This window comes from Xiphophorus maculatus, chromosome 9, assembly GCF_002775205.1.
Source record: "Xiphophorus maculatus strain JP 163 A chromosome 9, X_maculatus-5.0-male, whole genome shotgun sequence".
NCBI lineage: Eukaryota > Metazoa > Chordata > Actinopteri > Cyprinodontiformes > Poeciliidae > Xiphophorus > Xiphophorus maculatus.
The window spans coordinates 25,678,145-25,693,814 of NC_036451.1; the positions used below are offsets into that span (position 1 = coordinate 25,678,145).

The 15,670-nt window shown below is 38.7% G+C and overlaps 1 protein-coding gene across 2 annotated transcripts in view; it reads right to left on the reverse strand.

The window, feature by feature from the left end:
• Positions 1 to 1,162: 1,162 nt before the first annotated feature.
• Positions 1,163 to 15,670, reverse strand: part of LOC102223209 (ras-related protein Rab-6B) — a 60,993-nt gene continuing 46,485 nt past the window's right edge. For both annotated transcript variants that reach the window (XM_023339143.1, XM_023339144.1), the window contains exons 6-8: positions 14,443 to 14,536; positions 11,585 to 11,651; positions 1,163 to 3,254 (exon numbers count right to left, since the gene is read on the reverse strand). In XM_023339143.1, the coding sequence (XP_023194911.1) occupies positions 3,190 to 3,254; positions 11,585 to 11,651; positions 14,443 to 14,536 (226 nt within the window). In that variant the 3' untranslated portion in view covers positions 1,163 to 3,189. The remainder of the gene's footprint in view (positions 3,255 to 11,584; positions 11,652 to 14,442; positions 14,537 to 15,670) is intronic.

Below are 15,670 nucleotides of genomic sequence, written 5' to 3' on the forward strand. Positions count from 1 at the left end.
TTTAATAGCTTTAACTAAAGAAACATGATTAAACTGTATTGGTGACAGGTGACTGATAATACGCCTTTTTAAAAATGCGGGCGTTGATAATAAACACAAAACGCACATTTATGTTACGCTTTCTCCCAAATATCCTCTTAAGTAGTTACACCCCATATCTGTCTCATTTTTTGTCTTTCAGGTGGATTAACTATAGATTTTTTTGGCGACTAACTTCTTCCAATTGAATAATTAATATTGTAATTCTGAAAATATATTTTTATAATATTCCATAACCTCCTGAGGATTCTCCACACATTTTACTGTCCTTGTTAAAATGTGTCCTCACTAGTATTGAACATTTTTACTTCTGAGGAATTAACTTTATGAGCTAACAAGAGCAAGTCATCAGAAACTATACAGAGCAAGGTCTACCTGCTAGCTTGCTAACTAGCCGTGCATTAAAGTTTTCAGTGGCTGAACTGCTCTTTCCGGTATCTGCATTTCTAGAAAAAAAAACAACACACTTCCAACAAGTTAAGTAAATTTTGTTTTTTTACTGTGTTGGAAATGACAAACAGTAGTGCACTGAATTACATTTCAGTAAATAAAACAAAAGATACAAGAAACTGGAAGACCCAGTTGGACTATTTAGAAAGATATCTTGTGACAAAGAATCAAATGTTAATGCATTTTAAATTAAGCTATTCATATTTGGATTTTATACATTAGTCTTAATCGTTCTAATATTTTTTAATGAATCAAAGTTAAAGATTCTTATGTCACAATTGATACCTAAAATCAGCAAGCAAAGAATATAAGAGCATCAGTGTTATTGTACGTTGGTGGACATGTAAACCTAATTTTCCATTTTTATGCTGTGACTGCTCTATGTGTTACTCTGGTGTTGGCCAACAGGGAAGCTGAATATCTGGTTATATTACTCTCATTGGAACTTGAAGGTAGTTTTACTGAGTCAGGACAGAAACTACGGTTCCTCTGCATGTTTACACGTGCAGGTTGTTGGTTCCCATTGTAAGAATGCATATTCCTCTAAGTAATGACAGTAATATTTAGTACAAGGTTATTTAGTACAAGGTTAGGTTTTTAATTTGAGAAACAAACATTTTATCAAATCAAATGATGAGCAAAGGAAAAAGTACAAAAGACACTCATGCAGAAGGTTGGTAATAAGACATCTTTATTAACCATTTGGAGAGACATGCTAGATCTCTGTACAGTGTGAATGAGAACCAGGTCAGCAATAATCAGGTTTGATGCACCGATCTGTGATAGTACAATCACAAAAATCAGCAGGGCGACCACCCCGGCCCCTGCTCCAACACGCAAAGATCCCATTTACGTCCCTCAGTCCATCTCTGTGGAATGTTGAAATGGGCCGTCAACAAATAAAGGTGGACTCTGCCATATTCAGGATTTAAATACAATGGAGTATCTCCAAACTTCAATCTGAAAAACAAATACTCTAGAGTTATTTGTTAGAGTGCTTTTCTTACCAGGAACCAAGAACATTTTGTTGCAAAATGGACCCACACAGAGCTCCCTCTGAGCATGTCGAGGGAAGTCCAATGGCACTTTATTTTGGTATGTTTGTATTCTGGTGAACATTTCCTGTGATATTTTAACCAGCTGTTTTACTATTTGGTTCATTATGTTGGTTAGAGTCTGTTTTAGAAGTGTGCTCCATATATAGATGTGTGAAAACAATTCCCAAACCAACGCTTCTACTCTAGGACACACTACTCCAAATTGTATGGAAATTAACAATGAACATTTCCTTTTAACGGTTTACATTTTCACTCTATATCTAAAACACATTCTGCAAAAGTGCTGTAAAGACTTCACATCGAAGACACATCAAATCGAAGTAGTGTTCTTAGCACTGGCCGACTTCACCACCAGAACGTTATGATAAGTGGCCCTGAAGGCGGAAAGAAATAGTCCATAATGTCAACATTTTCATTCAGCTCAAACACAAGCAGAAAAAAACAAACAGACATGGAAACAAGTTATGCGACAGTTTCTTTAACGATCAGACACGTCTTTGAATTAAGCGACTGTACAATTAGAATGAAGCATCCCCCAACTTCATAATAACCTGAAAGGTCTACATGTGCAAATTAGTTTTTAGTCGGTGAGGAAACAGAAGAACGACGTTTTAAGGGTGTAGTTGGTCCGCCTGCTCAAAGGGCTCATGGCAGAGGGTTGGACTCTTCGCTGCTTGTTCACAGCAATCTGCATACACAGATCATCATTAAACACATAATGCTCCCACAGTGTGACAGCAGCTGGACGGACACAGTCCGTGACGTACAGACCGAAGGTGTCCTTAAAGAGAGCTGGAATGTGGCGGGAGTGAAGTGACGTGGCAGTGGCCCTCAGTGGAACTGCGTTCTAATGCCGTCCATACAGAAAGCACAAATTTACACACACACATGGCAAAAAAAACTTAAAATCAAAAGGTCGTCAGAAGTGAAGTATACAAACCCAGCTCTTAGAACGCTGTGCAATCAAGTCACTGGAGGAATATTACATTTTTCAAACTCGTGTACACAGGTAGACAGTACCTATGCTTTACAACTAGGCATGCATTACATACTCTGGACTTTACAGCTCGGATTGATCCGTAACGTCTGAAATACAAATATGAGGATAACAGCAGGGCTACAGGCAGGAAGGCTGTGATTGGCTGTTCTGTACTTAGTTCTGAGATACTGAAGAATAGTCGATGATAACAAAGCTGAAAACGTTTTTTTTTTGCGATTGCCCACAATCGTCACACACAATACGGTCTGGTCTGTTCTTCAGGCTCTCAGACATGTTGTTTTCCTAAAGTAGATAAAGAAAAAACACTTCCAGAGGGATCCACCTTGCAATACAAAAATATGGAAAAAACAAAAGCTTTTCACTTTTCCATATGGGAGAACAAAATCTACTCCCAGAGTAGATTTTGTTCTCCCATAGGAGTAAGGGGGAAGTTTTACCAAGTCGTACAACTTTTTCTTTACTTTTTTGTGTGGGTTTTTTGTTAAAGTAGACCCAATTTCACATATTGCTAGTTCCAACCGATGATCAGTGGTCAGGTGAGGAAACCGGGATCTCAACGTGCAAAGTCAACAGCGGGGTTAACCAATGGGAAGCAACGTAACAAAGCTTCGATGATGGAGATCCATGGAGGAACCATGAGCACTAACAGGAGCAGCCGCTTTCAGTGGTCTGGGGCTCCTGGGGTTTGTCCAACTTTATGTCGATCACTGAAAAATATTATTAAGGAAGCCAAGCAAGAAGGTCGACAGGACATTGTATGTATCATTAAAACTCAGATACGTTAAACAGGGTGTCTTTTCAATTTATAGTTGCTTATCAGCATTTCTCAAACTGGAGCCAACAGTGCAGATGAACTGCAGGCCCTGAACTCCTCAGTGGTCCCACAGGTTGATCAACTCCATAACCAGACACAGTGATGCTGCAACCAGGTATTGTATACAGTACCATACATGGACATACATTTTAGTAAACACAAAGTTCTGTTTTACAAAAATCTTTTTAATAGCTCTTATGCAGTGTTCTAATTTTCTAAGAAACTGAAATTTTGGGTTTTGAGGTGTCAAACTCCAGTCCTGAAGGGCCACTGCCCTGCAACATTTAGATGTGCCTCTGCTGCACCACACCTGAATAGAATAATTAGGTCATTAGCAGGACTCTGGAGAACTGAGCTACACAATAAGGAGGCAATTAAGCCATTTGATTCCGGTGTTTTGTACTTGTGGCACATCTAAAAACTGCAGGACAGTGGCCTTTGAGGACTGGAGTTTGACACCCTGTCAACAAAATCACCACAATTATCAGAAGCACTTTAAGAAAATCATTTTGTATGCAACAAATCTATATGGAGTGTGTTTTACTCTTTGAATTGAATGAAATAAATTCACTTTTTGACAATAGGCAGCTTGAAAAAGAATACACTAAGACACTAGCTGCAGTGCACGTTTCCAACCACTAGATGGCGCCTTTTCCTAACATTCCAATAATTCACCAATGAGATTCAGCATGAATCTGTGCAGTCACAGCGGGGTTTGTGCCCATCTGCAGCGACCAATAGGAGAGAGGTGGGCTACAACACGGAGGGTCGTCAGTCCGTCACAGAGGCAGACTGGAACAACAACCATGCGTGTGCCCGCGCGCGCGCGTGCGTACACACACACACGCACACGCACACACGCACACACACACACACATTTGCGTGGCTATCTTTGTGGCTTGTGGGGACTTTCCATAGACTTCCATTCATTTCTACAGCCTAAACCTTATCCTAATCCTAACCATTACATCCCTAACCAAAACTCAACTCACACCTTAGTCCTAAATCTAACACCTGACCCAAAAACAGCGTTTCCCCTTGTGGGGACCAGGCTCTGTTCCCCACAAGGAGCAGTGTGTCCCCACAATGTAGTATGTGTCAAGAAAAATACCACAAGGTATTACAAACACACACACACTGAAGGGAAAATTAGAGAAAGCAATTAAATGAACAGTTCTGTTTGTGAGCTGTGGGAGGAAGCTGGAGTACTCAGAGAGAACATGCTAACTCTATACAGAAAGACCCCAGGTTGAGGTTTGAACCCTGGAACTTTCTTTCTGCAAAGCAACAATATTACACTGCAAAAAACACAAAGTATTAAGTATTTAGTTTCTAATGTTTCTAGAAAAAAGACAGAAAAAAGATACAGGAGCTTGATTTAAGTCAAAATTCCTTAACTGATGAAAACATGCTGGTCCACCAGCAGATTATTTCACTTATAACCAGACATTTTGCCCCATGGTAAAAGTGAAATCACCTCCAGTGAAACTAGCACTTTGTCATCAATATTAAGGAATCATTGGCTTGTGAAACAAGCTCCTATATTTCTCTGAAACATTACTTCTAGGTTAGTTTAGTCTTGTTTCCATCGTGTTAAGATATTTGCACAAGGAACTAGACTACAAATACTTGGTAGGATCTTTTTCAATTAAAACAGTCATGTTAAGTGAAAACAATCGGCCAGTGGAATCAGTACTTTTTCATTAATATTAAGGAATTATTAACTTAAAACAATCTCCTATATCTTGCTGAAAAGTTACTTCTAGGTTGGTTTTGTCTTATCTCATGTTCACCAAGATATTTTCACTAAAAACTAGTAAGATTTTGTGTTTTTGCAGTGTAGTAACCGCCCCACACTTATAAATAGGGTTCTATTTTTATTCTTTCCTCACAATAGTGTTTTGGACAAAGAGGAAGCGTCCAAGTGATGCAGCCCAGTCCGTCTGCTGTATTATGATGGAGACATTAACTTTGAATGAATCCTGGCTTAAATCACAGTGGAACAATTGCCTAGCTAATGAGCCACAGCTGTAAAAAATAATAATAATAATAATAATAAAAAAAAGCACAGTGCTATTCCAACTTCATCTTAGAGACACAAAAAGCACATCGTGGCTAAACCAGACCTTCTAGCAAACATGAAGGTGCAGCAGCAGCAACAAACACTTTTGGCCTACATGTTGTCTGCAAACTACTGTAGATCCCAACAGTCCCAGCGTGGCTCTCAAGCGGCTCCGGGAGCGGCGGGGCTCGTTCCCGCTGTTTTACAGTGGAGCGCGCGGCTGTATGATGTCATTTGAAGGACAGCGGTTTAACGCGGCGCGTGCCGGAGCGTTCCCGCGTGGACCGGCTCGCCCCAGCTGGAGGATGGGAGCGCGTGTGTCAGCTGCCAACATCACCAAACCAAATGGGCCTCGTCAGCCATGAATATTTTAGCGGTCGGCATAACTCAGTGATGGCTGTGGCTCCGGCTCAAGACGATTTGAAATTTCTCAAGAGTAGTTGTCAAGAGAGTGGAAGAGAGGCTCGGGTTGAGCCCGAAGCTGGTTTTTACATGATTAAAAATACAAAACAAAGCGATAGGAATCTGAATTTATACAAAATATACAGTGATGGATATGTTTATTATGAAGTAGCTACAGTGTATCATCCTAATCCTTGAAGGGAAGAGGGGAAGCTGCAACCTTATTGAAAAAATGAGCAGGGCAGCTTCAAATGAAATGAAATATGTACATTTGTGTTTTGTGTTTTTGCTCCTCTTGCTTTCAGGCCTTGATTTGATTTCTTTCCTCTGTTTGCCTGAGTAAAGCTGCAGGTGTTTGCGGCATGCTGGAGTAGACTGGTTCATAGTGAAATCCCAGATGGGATCTTCTTGTCAAATTAAAGCACTTTCCCCAGATCAGAACCTGACGAAGGGTAACCAGCGTGACTGAAAGGTAAACTGAATGTAAATAATGCTGCTTTGCAGTGAAACGGCAGGTACACGACATGACTTATTCTGCTTAACCTTATTCCACAATCCTCATTCTGTTTCATTGGGATTTTTTTCTTGTGATAAACTAACAAAAAGTAGAGCTTAATTGTTCAGAGGGACGTGAATTACACATGAGCTTGGCTTGTGGCAAACTGCAAAAGAGATTTCTCACCAATTCCTTTCAACCGGAGATGTTCACAGATAATTTCTTCCAAGTAAAGTCTCAAGTCTTTGGTCCACAACTGAGATAAAACTTCTTATTAAAACCATAACACCTGGGAGCATCTGACCCTGCATGACCATAGTCAGGAATCCAAACCTGTACCCTGCAAAAACACTAAAACTTACACATTATTCTATCTCAGTATCCTTCAAATAAGACAAACATAAACTTATAAGTTACTTTTCAGCAAGATATGAGCTTATTTTAAGTCAATAACTGTGACTAATATTCATAAAACGTACTAGTTTCATTGGTAGATCATTTCACTTATAACAAGACCTTTTTCCCGTGTTATTAGTGAAATAATCTGCCAATAACCAAGTTATTCATAAATATTAAGGATTTATTGATTTTAAACAATCTCCTTTATTTTGCTAAAACATTGCTTATAAGTTAGTTTTGTCTCATTTCAAAGAAATTTACACTAGAAAGTAGAACAAAAATACTTGGTAAGATTTAGTGTATTTGTAGTGTACTGTTTCGCTCGATAATTATTTAGCAACCTTTTAGTTATCTTTAATATTTAAATTGGTATCTAAAAATGTAGCTAAAGATTGTTGTATGTTATTTGAAAATCGTTAAAATGTAATCTTTACCTTAACAGTAATAGCAGGCATTTATGCTCCAAAAAGGAAAAAAGAAATTAAATTTTAATATTTCTTTTAGATTTTTTATTTATAATGGCTAGGCTAGCTCCTGTTTATCCCTGCCTTCCTTCATATTTTAAAACACCATTATATTTTGCACTAAGTTTAAATGGTTTTCTCCTCACTATGAGCTGGGTAAGTTTTAATATTTGGAAATTCACATTAAAACCTCTGTTTTCAATCTTAATAGCAAAGATGATCAAATATAAGGCATAAATTACCACCACAAAAGAAATAAACAGGAAGGAAGTGCTTTTATTTTGACAGTTTTAGTTGGAAGTATCTTTGCAAAGTTGCAACTAGTTTAGCAGCGAGAGAAATGTCAGGGGTAAGTTCTGTTTATTATGATTTCTAAATGATCCAAAGCCATTTAACACAGCATTCATTTGGAGAGACATTAATGTAGCCATTATTATGAAGCTACAGCGAACACGAACAGATTGTTATGAGGCATTAACATCCCATAATCCACCAATGTCACGGCTCCTAATCAAGCTCATCCTTTCACAATAAAACAGCTGCAATCTGTCATTCACATACCGACTTCCATTCACTCTATTAAAAACGGTTTAAGACTCGAGTCTCCGAACGGGAGTCCAAGTCTAGTCTAGTTTAAAATAGTTGCAGTCAAAATTGCACATTTTTATAACAGTTTTTAATTTGCCATAATATCAGCTTACAAAAAAGTTGCAATTACTTCATCTTTCCAGAAAATACAGGATTTTAAAGTAGTTAATATTAGAGACGCAGTAATCAGATATTACTGTCTGTGCAAGTACTGATATTGAAAAAAAAAATCTACATTAGGTAGAGGTGGCAGTGTGCCTGATCCACAAAGGCAGATGCATTCAGTCTCACTTTATACTTTATGATCTGAGCGACATCATACTTTATAATTTATTTTATATTACATTTAGAATTCCCATTTACATTTTAAAACATTAAGGTGATCGGTCAGAATTGAGGAACAAGTTTGAAAACTGGTGAAAATCGCAATGCCGCACAAAATTAGTAAATGAGTGAATTTGGATTGGAGTGACTGATTCAGGTTTGTGGTTGTGACTAAAATGTGGAAAACTTTTAAACACACTGGACACTGTTGGTGCAGCCAGTTCCTTTGTTTTTGTCAGTGTTTTCCTGGTAGCCCTGATGACCCCTGCACTGATCTGGGTCAGGCGCTATGTTTAAACCCTGGAGGGGTTAATGACACAACCATTAGGTAGGAAATTGTTTTCAGAAGCAGAGAGCAGAAACCAGAAACCTTCAGGCCTGCACATCCATCATGACGCGCTCCCTTCCCACCTCCAGTTTAAATGCACTAATTAGTTTCCTAAACTCTTCGTGTGCTAACTGGCGTCTGATTTGGAGCCCTCCGCTCTCTGCTTCAAACATCAAATCTCATCCTTTTGAATCCGGAGCCTCCCTGCCTTCGTGTGTGTTTGTGTTTGGTGCGTGGAGCTGCTCCACTGAGCGACCATGTCAGCAGAGACACATCGCTGCTGAGGAACTGTCATCACCAGCCATCCATCACCGCTCCTCCACCTCTCACACCGGGAAAGAAGAAAACAACAATAGAAGAAAACAACTAAAGAAGAGATGGAGCTAAAACAACTGGCTGTGACTAATGAAAGGTGGACCTCAGTGGATGGAAAAGTCTGATAGGTTACCAAGTTCATTCCTGCAGGAGCTGAGTTCACAAGGAAATCACAGGAACGCTGCAGCGGGATATGCGGGAGCAAGCGTTCCCGTGCTGCGCTGCGGTCTGCCTGATTTAGGCAGATAAATGCTGCCGTGTTCGTCGGGACAACAGGAGACCCCTTAAAAGTGAAGGAGTAATGACGTGCGGCGCGACCGCAAGCAATTTTCTAGCTCATCTACAGTTTCCATAGAGATGCAACTCTGCGGTTGTGGAGTGGAGGAGGATGTGGAGGGCTGCTGCACCCAGGGGAGGAACGGTCACAGAAACAAATGGCCGGCGCTCACAGACAGAACAAGAAGACAAAAACATACAGAATTATTGATGATTTATTAATACTACTCAAGTATTGATATGAGACAGTGCCAGAATAATGGCACATTAATCTGGTTCTTGAGCAACACATATTTCTCTTGTAGTTTAACATACGTTTTGTTTGTTTATTCCTAGGCCTGCTGCAATAAGCAATAACTCAATGATAAATTAAAATGAGCTCAATAATTTCCATTTGAATGATTTATTATTTCTCTTTTCTCACTTTCTACCAAAAACTGGATGATAAAACTCTTCAATCTGGTGCTTTGGTCTCAACTGGCACATTTTTAGGACAGTTTTGTTTACGGAGACTTCATAACTCATTTTATTTGTTGCTTCTGTTTTAGTTATTTATTTTGGATATTTAAAATGTCTTCCAGTTCCAGTGTTAAATGTTCTTGCATTATTATGCCATTGCTGTTATTCTACTACTGTTAAGACAACAGTATTATCATTCATCACAATAACTTCTGGGATAATTGATTGCCTAGCAGAAGTTATCGTGACAGACCCATTTATGTCAAACCTTGATACAAATTCAAATAGGATGATATATAATTAATTTGCTTGAAAAGAATGCAAGGAAAAGTATAAACACATTTTACCCTCACCCCTTTCTTTTATATGTGTTACTTTATATATTTACTCAGATTATCAAAGTCAGATTCCAAACGATCTGAAACGTTAAAAGTGTGACAAGAAAGGCAAAATCAGGATCAATCTGTAAGACACCAAATCCAGTCTCACAGCATCACAAATACACTATAAACCCTGGAGATTGATGCCGTGTTTCACACCTGATGCTTAGGATGGAGATATTTATTAAAATGCAGCATTGACCGTATTACTAAACCAAATAAGCAGCATAAAAATCAGACGGAGTAGCACGGATGGAGCCCAGAGCCTCGGGGTTCTTTTAGTTACTGATGGAAATTAAAGCAGAAAACGTCTCAGCTGCTCCATTTATCTCCAATAACATGTTGAAAAATGTCTCTCTTTGGCATATATTATTCCACTAAGAGCATATTTTGCATATCACCTCCACTTATTCTTCCCTTCCAACCACAGCTGGTTTAACTTTGGGTGTGTTCTGCCGCTCCAACAGAACATTTCACGCTCCGGTCCCTTCAGTGTGACCTGGGGGCTTGTTCTGAGGCGGTCTCTGGTTGTAACGGACAGACATGGCGGCCCGACCTAACACGAGCTGACGGTTACCAAGACGATTTTCCCTAACAACCTATTTAATTAGACAGGTAGCTGACGTGTATTTAAATAGATTGCAAATGTAATTCTGTCAGGTCGTTCACAGTGCCGTGCTGCTGCAATCAGACGTCAACATTTTTCCCACGTACAAAATACAGGGGAAAAACCCCGTACTGGGATAATATGTGACAGACCAGCACAAATCAGGGAATAATTGTGAGATAGAAACGAAGTGATTCGAGGGCTTAATGCCAACAAAAATGAGAAAATGTTCTCAAATAACCTGAAATTAAATATGTAAGAATCGATGCAAAAATGCATAAAATCCTTGAATGCATTTTGCAATATTTTCTCCCTTTATTACTAAAGGGAGGTTTAATAATAAACCTTATTACGTTTTAAGCCCATTATTACAAAATGCAGAGGTGGATCTTTTTAAAGAATGATATAATAATAATAATAATGTGGCACATTACGTAATAAACGTTCACAAACTGTTTGTGTTCAATCAATCAGCAATCATTATAGTCCTAATAATAGTCATATTGTAGATTCTATATGCTTTTAAATTGAAACTTTGGTCAACAAATTCCAAACTTTTGGTAACAGACTCTGTATGAACCTACAACACAAAATGCGTTCAAGGATTTTATTACATTTTGTGTCATTATTACATAATGCAGCTTTAAAGACATTTGATCACATCTTAAAGTTTGATTTGATCACATTATTGCATATTGTTATGTTATACAGCCTTAAACACAGTCAGGGATGACTGATATCAAAGCATATTTATATGATGCACTGGCCTAGTCAAAGTCCAGACCGAAATGCATTTGAGAATCTTTGGCAAAACTTAACATTTGATGTCAACAAATGCTCTTCAAGCATTCTGGCTGAGATTTGGCAATTCCCCAATGAACAGGCAAAAATATACAACAAAATATTCTAATTTTTATGTTAAAAAAACTTTTTTTTCCCATTTTACTTCACAATTATGTGCTGCTTTGTGTTGGTCTATCACATAAAATACTTTAGTGTTTGTAATGTGAGAAGGTGTGGCAGAGTTCAAGGGGCTGTGAACACTTAAACTAAAAAAATGTTTTCTGTTCACTGTTTGTAACTGTGCTATAACTTATTCATGGTTTTTTTTTTCAAAGGATACTCCCCTCTTTGCTGGTTTCCTGCATACTTTCCATCCCTGGGAGAGCAGCCGCCACGCGCCGGAACAGCTGGAAGACAGCAAAACAAACAGAGACACTGTTGTTCCAGATACTGTATATTTACTTAGAATAAAAAGAAACATTTAGGATTTTTAATGTTCCAGCTGGAAGAACGGCTGTGTTTTTATGTTATGAGTCTGCTGGCACGATGTCAGTCTGCTGAATGATGACACAGCCAAACAAACACTGAGACACTGCAGCCTTTGGAGGCTGCACTGTGACCTTTGTTTCGGCTGCACAGTGTGACCCTCGGTGTTTTAGGTGAAGAATGGCTTCCTCTGTCTGCAAGAGCTGCTGCAGGATGAGCGAGGTGCCTTCCATCAACACCGTCCACAGACTGACAACACAGCCCGCCTTACACTTGTTTGTTCTTTATTCTGCAGACAACAGCTGCTTTAAACAAAACAACAAAACAATCAGCTGATTAGAAACAGACTTGAACCAGAGGAGCCTTCTGCTTCTGTGTCTGTCTGGAATAATGGAAACCTTGGCGTTAGGTAACGAATGCAGTTCAGTTTGCAGAAATGGGCTTAGCGGAGAGAAGGGCGTTGTGATTGGTGGGCTGTCCGACCAAATCAGGGAGCAGCAAACGCTCAAAGGTAGCGAGATGAAACTGGAAGTTAAAACTTCAGTTACTTTCACTGGAATGGCCGACCCTGCTGGAAGAAAAGTAGAACAGAAGTATCCTTTAGTGTCACACAAAAGTATTAAAAATATATTTTAAAATAAACTAAGAATAATATACTGCAGCCGAACAGTAAAATAACATAATATACAATTCAGTTATCAAAAATAGTGTACTCCAATCCAAGGTAATGTGCAACTGAAAGGAATACATTTCTACAACAAGAACAAAATGTGTTTAAAAAAACAAAGGTACAATAAAGGGAATATAAAACTGTGCAGCATAGCTGCAGAAATGATTTTTAGAAAATCTCTTTTTGCAAATACCAGCAGGGATGTAAACACATTGAGTTCTGTTAGGTTACTCAATAAGCAAGAAGTAAGAAGGATCTACGATAATGCTTTTTTGTGCATTTGGGATGTCTATTACTGAAGGAGCTGTCCGGATCAGTAACAGCTTCATGCAAGGAGTGGTAGGGTTAACAAATGAATTGTTCACAACATCAGAGATTTGAGGGGGATGTGGTTTCATGGTATTTAACCGTCCAGGAAGCACAGTGGTTCAAGAACATCTAGATATAAGAAAAAAAGGAATGAAAGCTGAAGGTGTTAAGTCAAATTTAAATCAACTCAACCCCTCCTTCAGTAATTTCCGGTATTTGTTAAAGGATCGAAACACCACATTGAGTTTTTGTAAGGCGAGATTTTAGCCAGATTTTTGTTAAAATGGAAAAAATCTCATATTTTTGTTTACCACAAATTGAAGAAAGGTTTCACAAATCCCAAACTGTCATCTAGAGAATATATGAACAGTGGAAAAGAAAAATTAGTATAAGGTTTGACTCGTCCATCTACAATTCAGTCAAATTAAAAAAACACCTTGTTGCTATGGCTGCCACATCATAGTGATCTAAAATTAAAAAATTACAAGTGAAAATCCCTTCAGCTGCACAGCAAAGAAAATCAGAGGGGGGAAAAAAACTCCAAAAAAGCAAAGTCCTCTCAACCAAAAACGTCTGAAAAAAGAAACCAGTACTAATGTAACTACTCCACCACGAGGGAAGTGATAGGTATTTTTCCTTTCGAACCTATATAAAACAAAGAACCACAGACAACGTATTATGAATTTTATAGCCAAGCTTTTGCAAAAGGCGAAAACACAGAGAACTGCTCCTCTGACCAGTTCACCATGTGTTCTGAAACTCTGCAGTAGAGCTTGTCTTTTTATTAACACAAAACAAAAGCAAAGGGGGCTGGTGCTGATAAGATTAGGAGCCCCCGAAACGAACACAATCAAACACAGTTTTACGACTAAGGAATTTCTACCTAGGGGACAGTCAGGAAAAACAACAAAGGTCGTAAAACTTCTGATACAATCAACTAGCAACCCAGTTCCTAGGTGTGATAACTAATCAAAGGTCTGAGAAACACATTGTTAACTGTTTCACATGAAGATAAACAGACAGTAGTGACTTCCAGGTCATTTAAAGAAGAGAACTTTTTAAACAGAAAATCACTTTAAACAGAAGATCACTTTAAACAGAAAATCACTAAGATCTATAGACTTAAGGTGAACCAGAGTAAGAATGAAATGATAATACCAAAAAATCTCTAACAGAAGCATTTGTAAATATGCTGCAGTTTCCTGTACAAAAGGTTTATTTCCATTGCAGGTTGTGGGGGAGGTAATTTGTTATACTTTCCCCAACTTTCCTCCATTTTTATGACGTAGTAATGCATAAATAGCCATGACAACAGCTTCAGTCCACCAATCTACAGTATTAGGTACCACTTTGTGACACAAACTTCATTTTGTTTTCGTGATTTGTGGCCTTTTAATATGACTCAGTCTTGTTAATATTTACACTGAAACAATATTATCATTCCAAAAAAACTGTCATTGATTTAAAATAGGGGTGCACCGATTGCAGTTTTCTGGCCGATCGGCGATTACTCATCTTTAAAAAGCCCGACTTCCTGATTCCGATTCTAGCTGATACCAATTATTTTCGGTCAGAAAAAAATAGCTAAATATAGCAAAAAAGTAGGTGAGTTGGCAACAGTGGGGTGACGATTAACATTTTAATGAAGCAAATAATTGCTTGACCATGATGACCTGAGAAAGATTAGTACTATGTAAGCATATTCCGGGTTTTATTTGTTGGAAAATTCTCACCTGTTTGACATTGTAGCCCGTCTTGGCGCTGGTCTCGATGAACATGACGCTCAGCTCTTTAGCCCTCTGCTCGCCTTCCTCGATTGTAATTTGCCTGCAAATAAAAAGCAGGCATCATCAGCATCTGAATCTAGACACAAAACGGCGGTCGTTACTCTCACATAAACGACAAGCGAAAAGAAGCCGTACGAGGAGAATAAAGCTCATTGTCATTTTAGGCAGGGTGGGAAACAACAGGCGTATTTGGCTAACTGGGCGATGGTGATTAATTACACCGTGTGAAGAGTTAATGACGGAAAATTTGCATTATGTTCAAATGAATGGGGCGGTGATTGCTTGGTTCTCGCCGACACCATCAGGTTTCCTGTGAGCACAGACAGAGACCTTTGGCTGAGAAAGCAACAGATCCAGAGAGAGGAAAGGCTAAATTAATTAGCCACTGCTCTTCTGGAAAAACCCTCATGTAGCCATTTCGTTCTCGTTATTCTTCAAATCAGAAAGTATACACTGTGTGTACAATTTAGTAGGCATATTTTCTAACTCCAAGTTAGATAAACTTGAATAATAGTGGATTTAGGAACAGCAGGTGATGTGTGTCTGTAATGAGGCGGGGTGTGGCCTAAGGCGGTCAACGCACCACGTCAGGTTGTACATAACTATTAGTCAGCTTCTGTCTTCACTCAAAATGAGCCAAAAAAAGAGAGATGTAACTAACTGCGAAAAGGCAAACATTACCAGAAGTCTGAGGGATGACGCACTATTGAGATTGCCAAGACATTGAGGCATAATCACAGAACAATTAAACGTTTTGTTGCAAATAGTCAACAGGGTCAGAAGAAAAAAAAGAAAGATGCAAATGAACCGTCAACGGATTAGAGAAAAATCAAGTGTGAAGCAACCAGGAAGCCATTGTCTTCCAGTTCTGTTATATTCAACCACAGCAGGTCCAACAACTAGCTGGCTATTGGACCTGCTGTGGTTGCTGCTACACAAAACGTTGACCGTCAACAGATTGAGTTATTGAAAAGAATCGAGAGGGCTACATTGGTCACTGTTTTTTTTTTTAAAGTCAGAAATGCTTACTTAAACAGATTAAAATAAAAAACTGAGATGGAAAAATGTGAGTTTTTTTTCAATTTAGTTACATAAGAATTCTTCCCCAATAATTGAGTGCATAGTGAGGTTTTGGCTTTCTTCTCTTTAAAAAGCCAAAATCTCCCTTTTACTG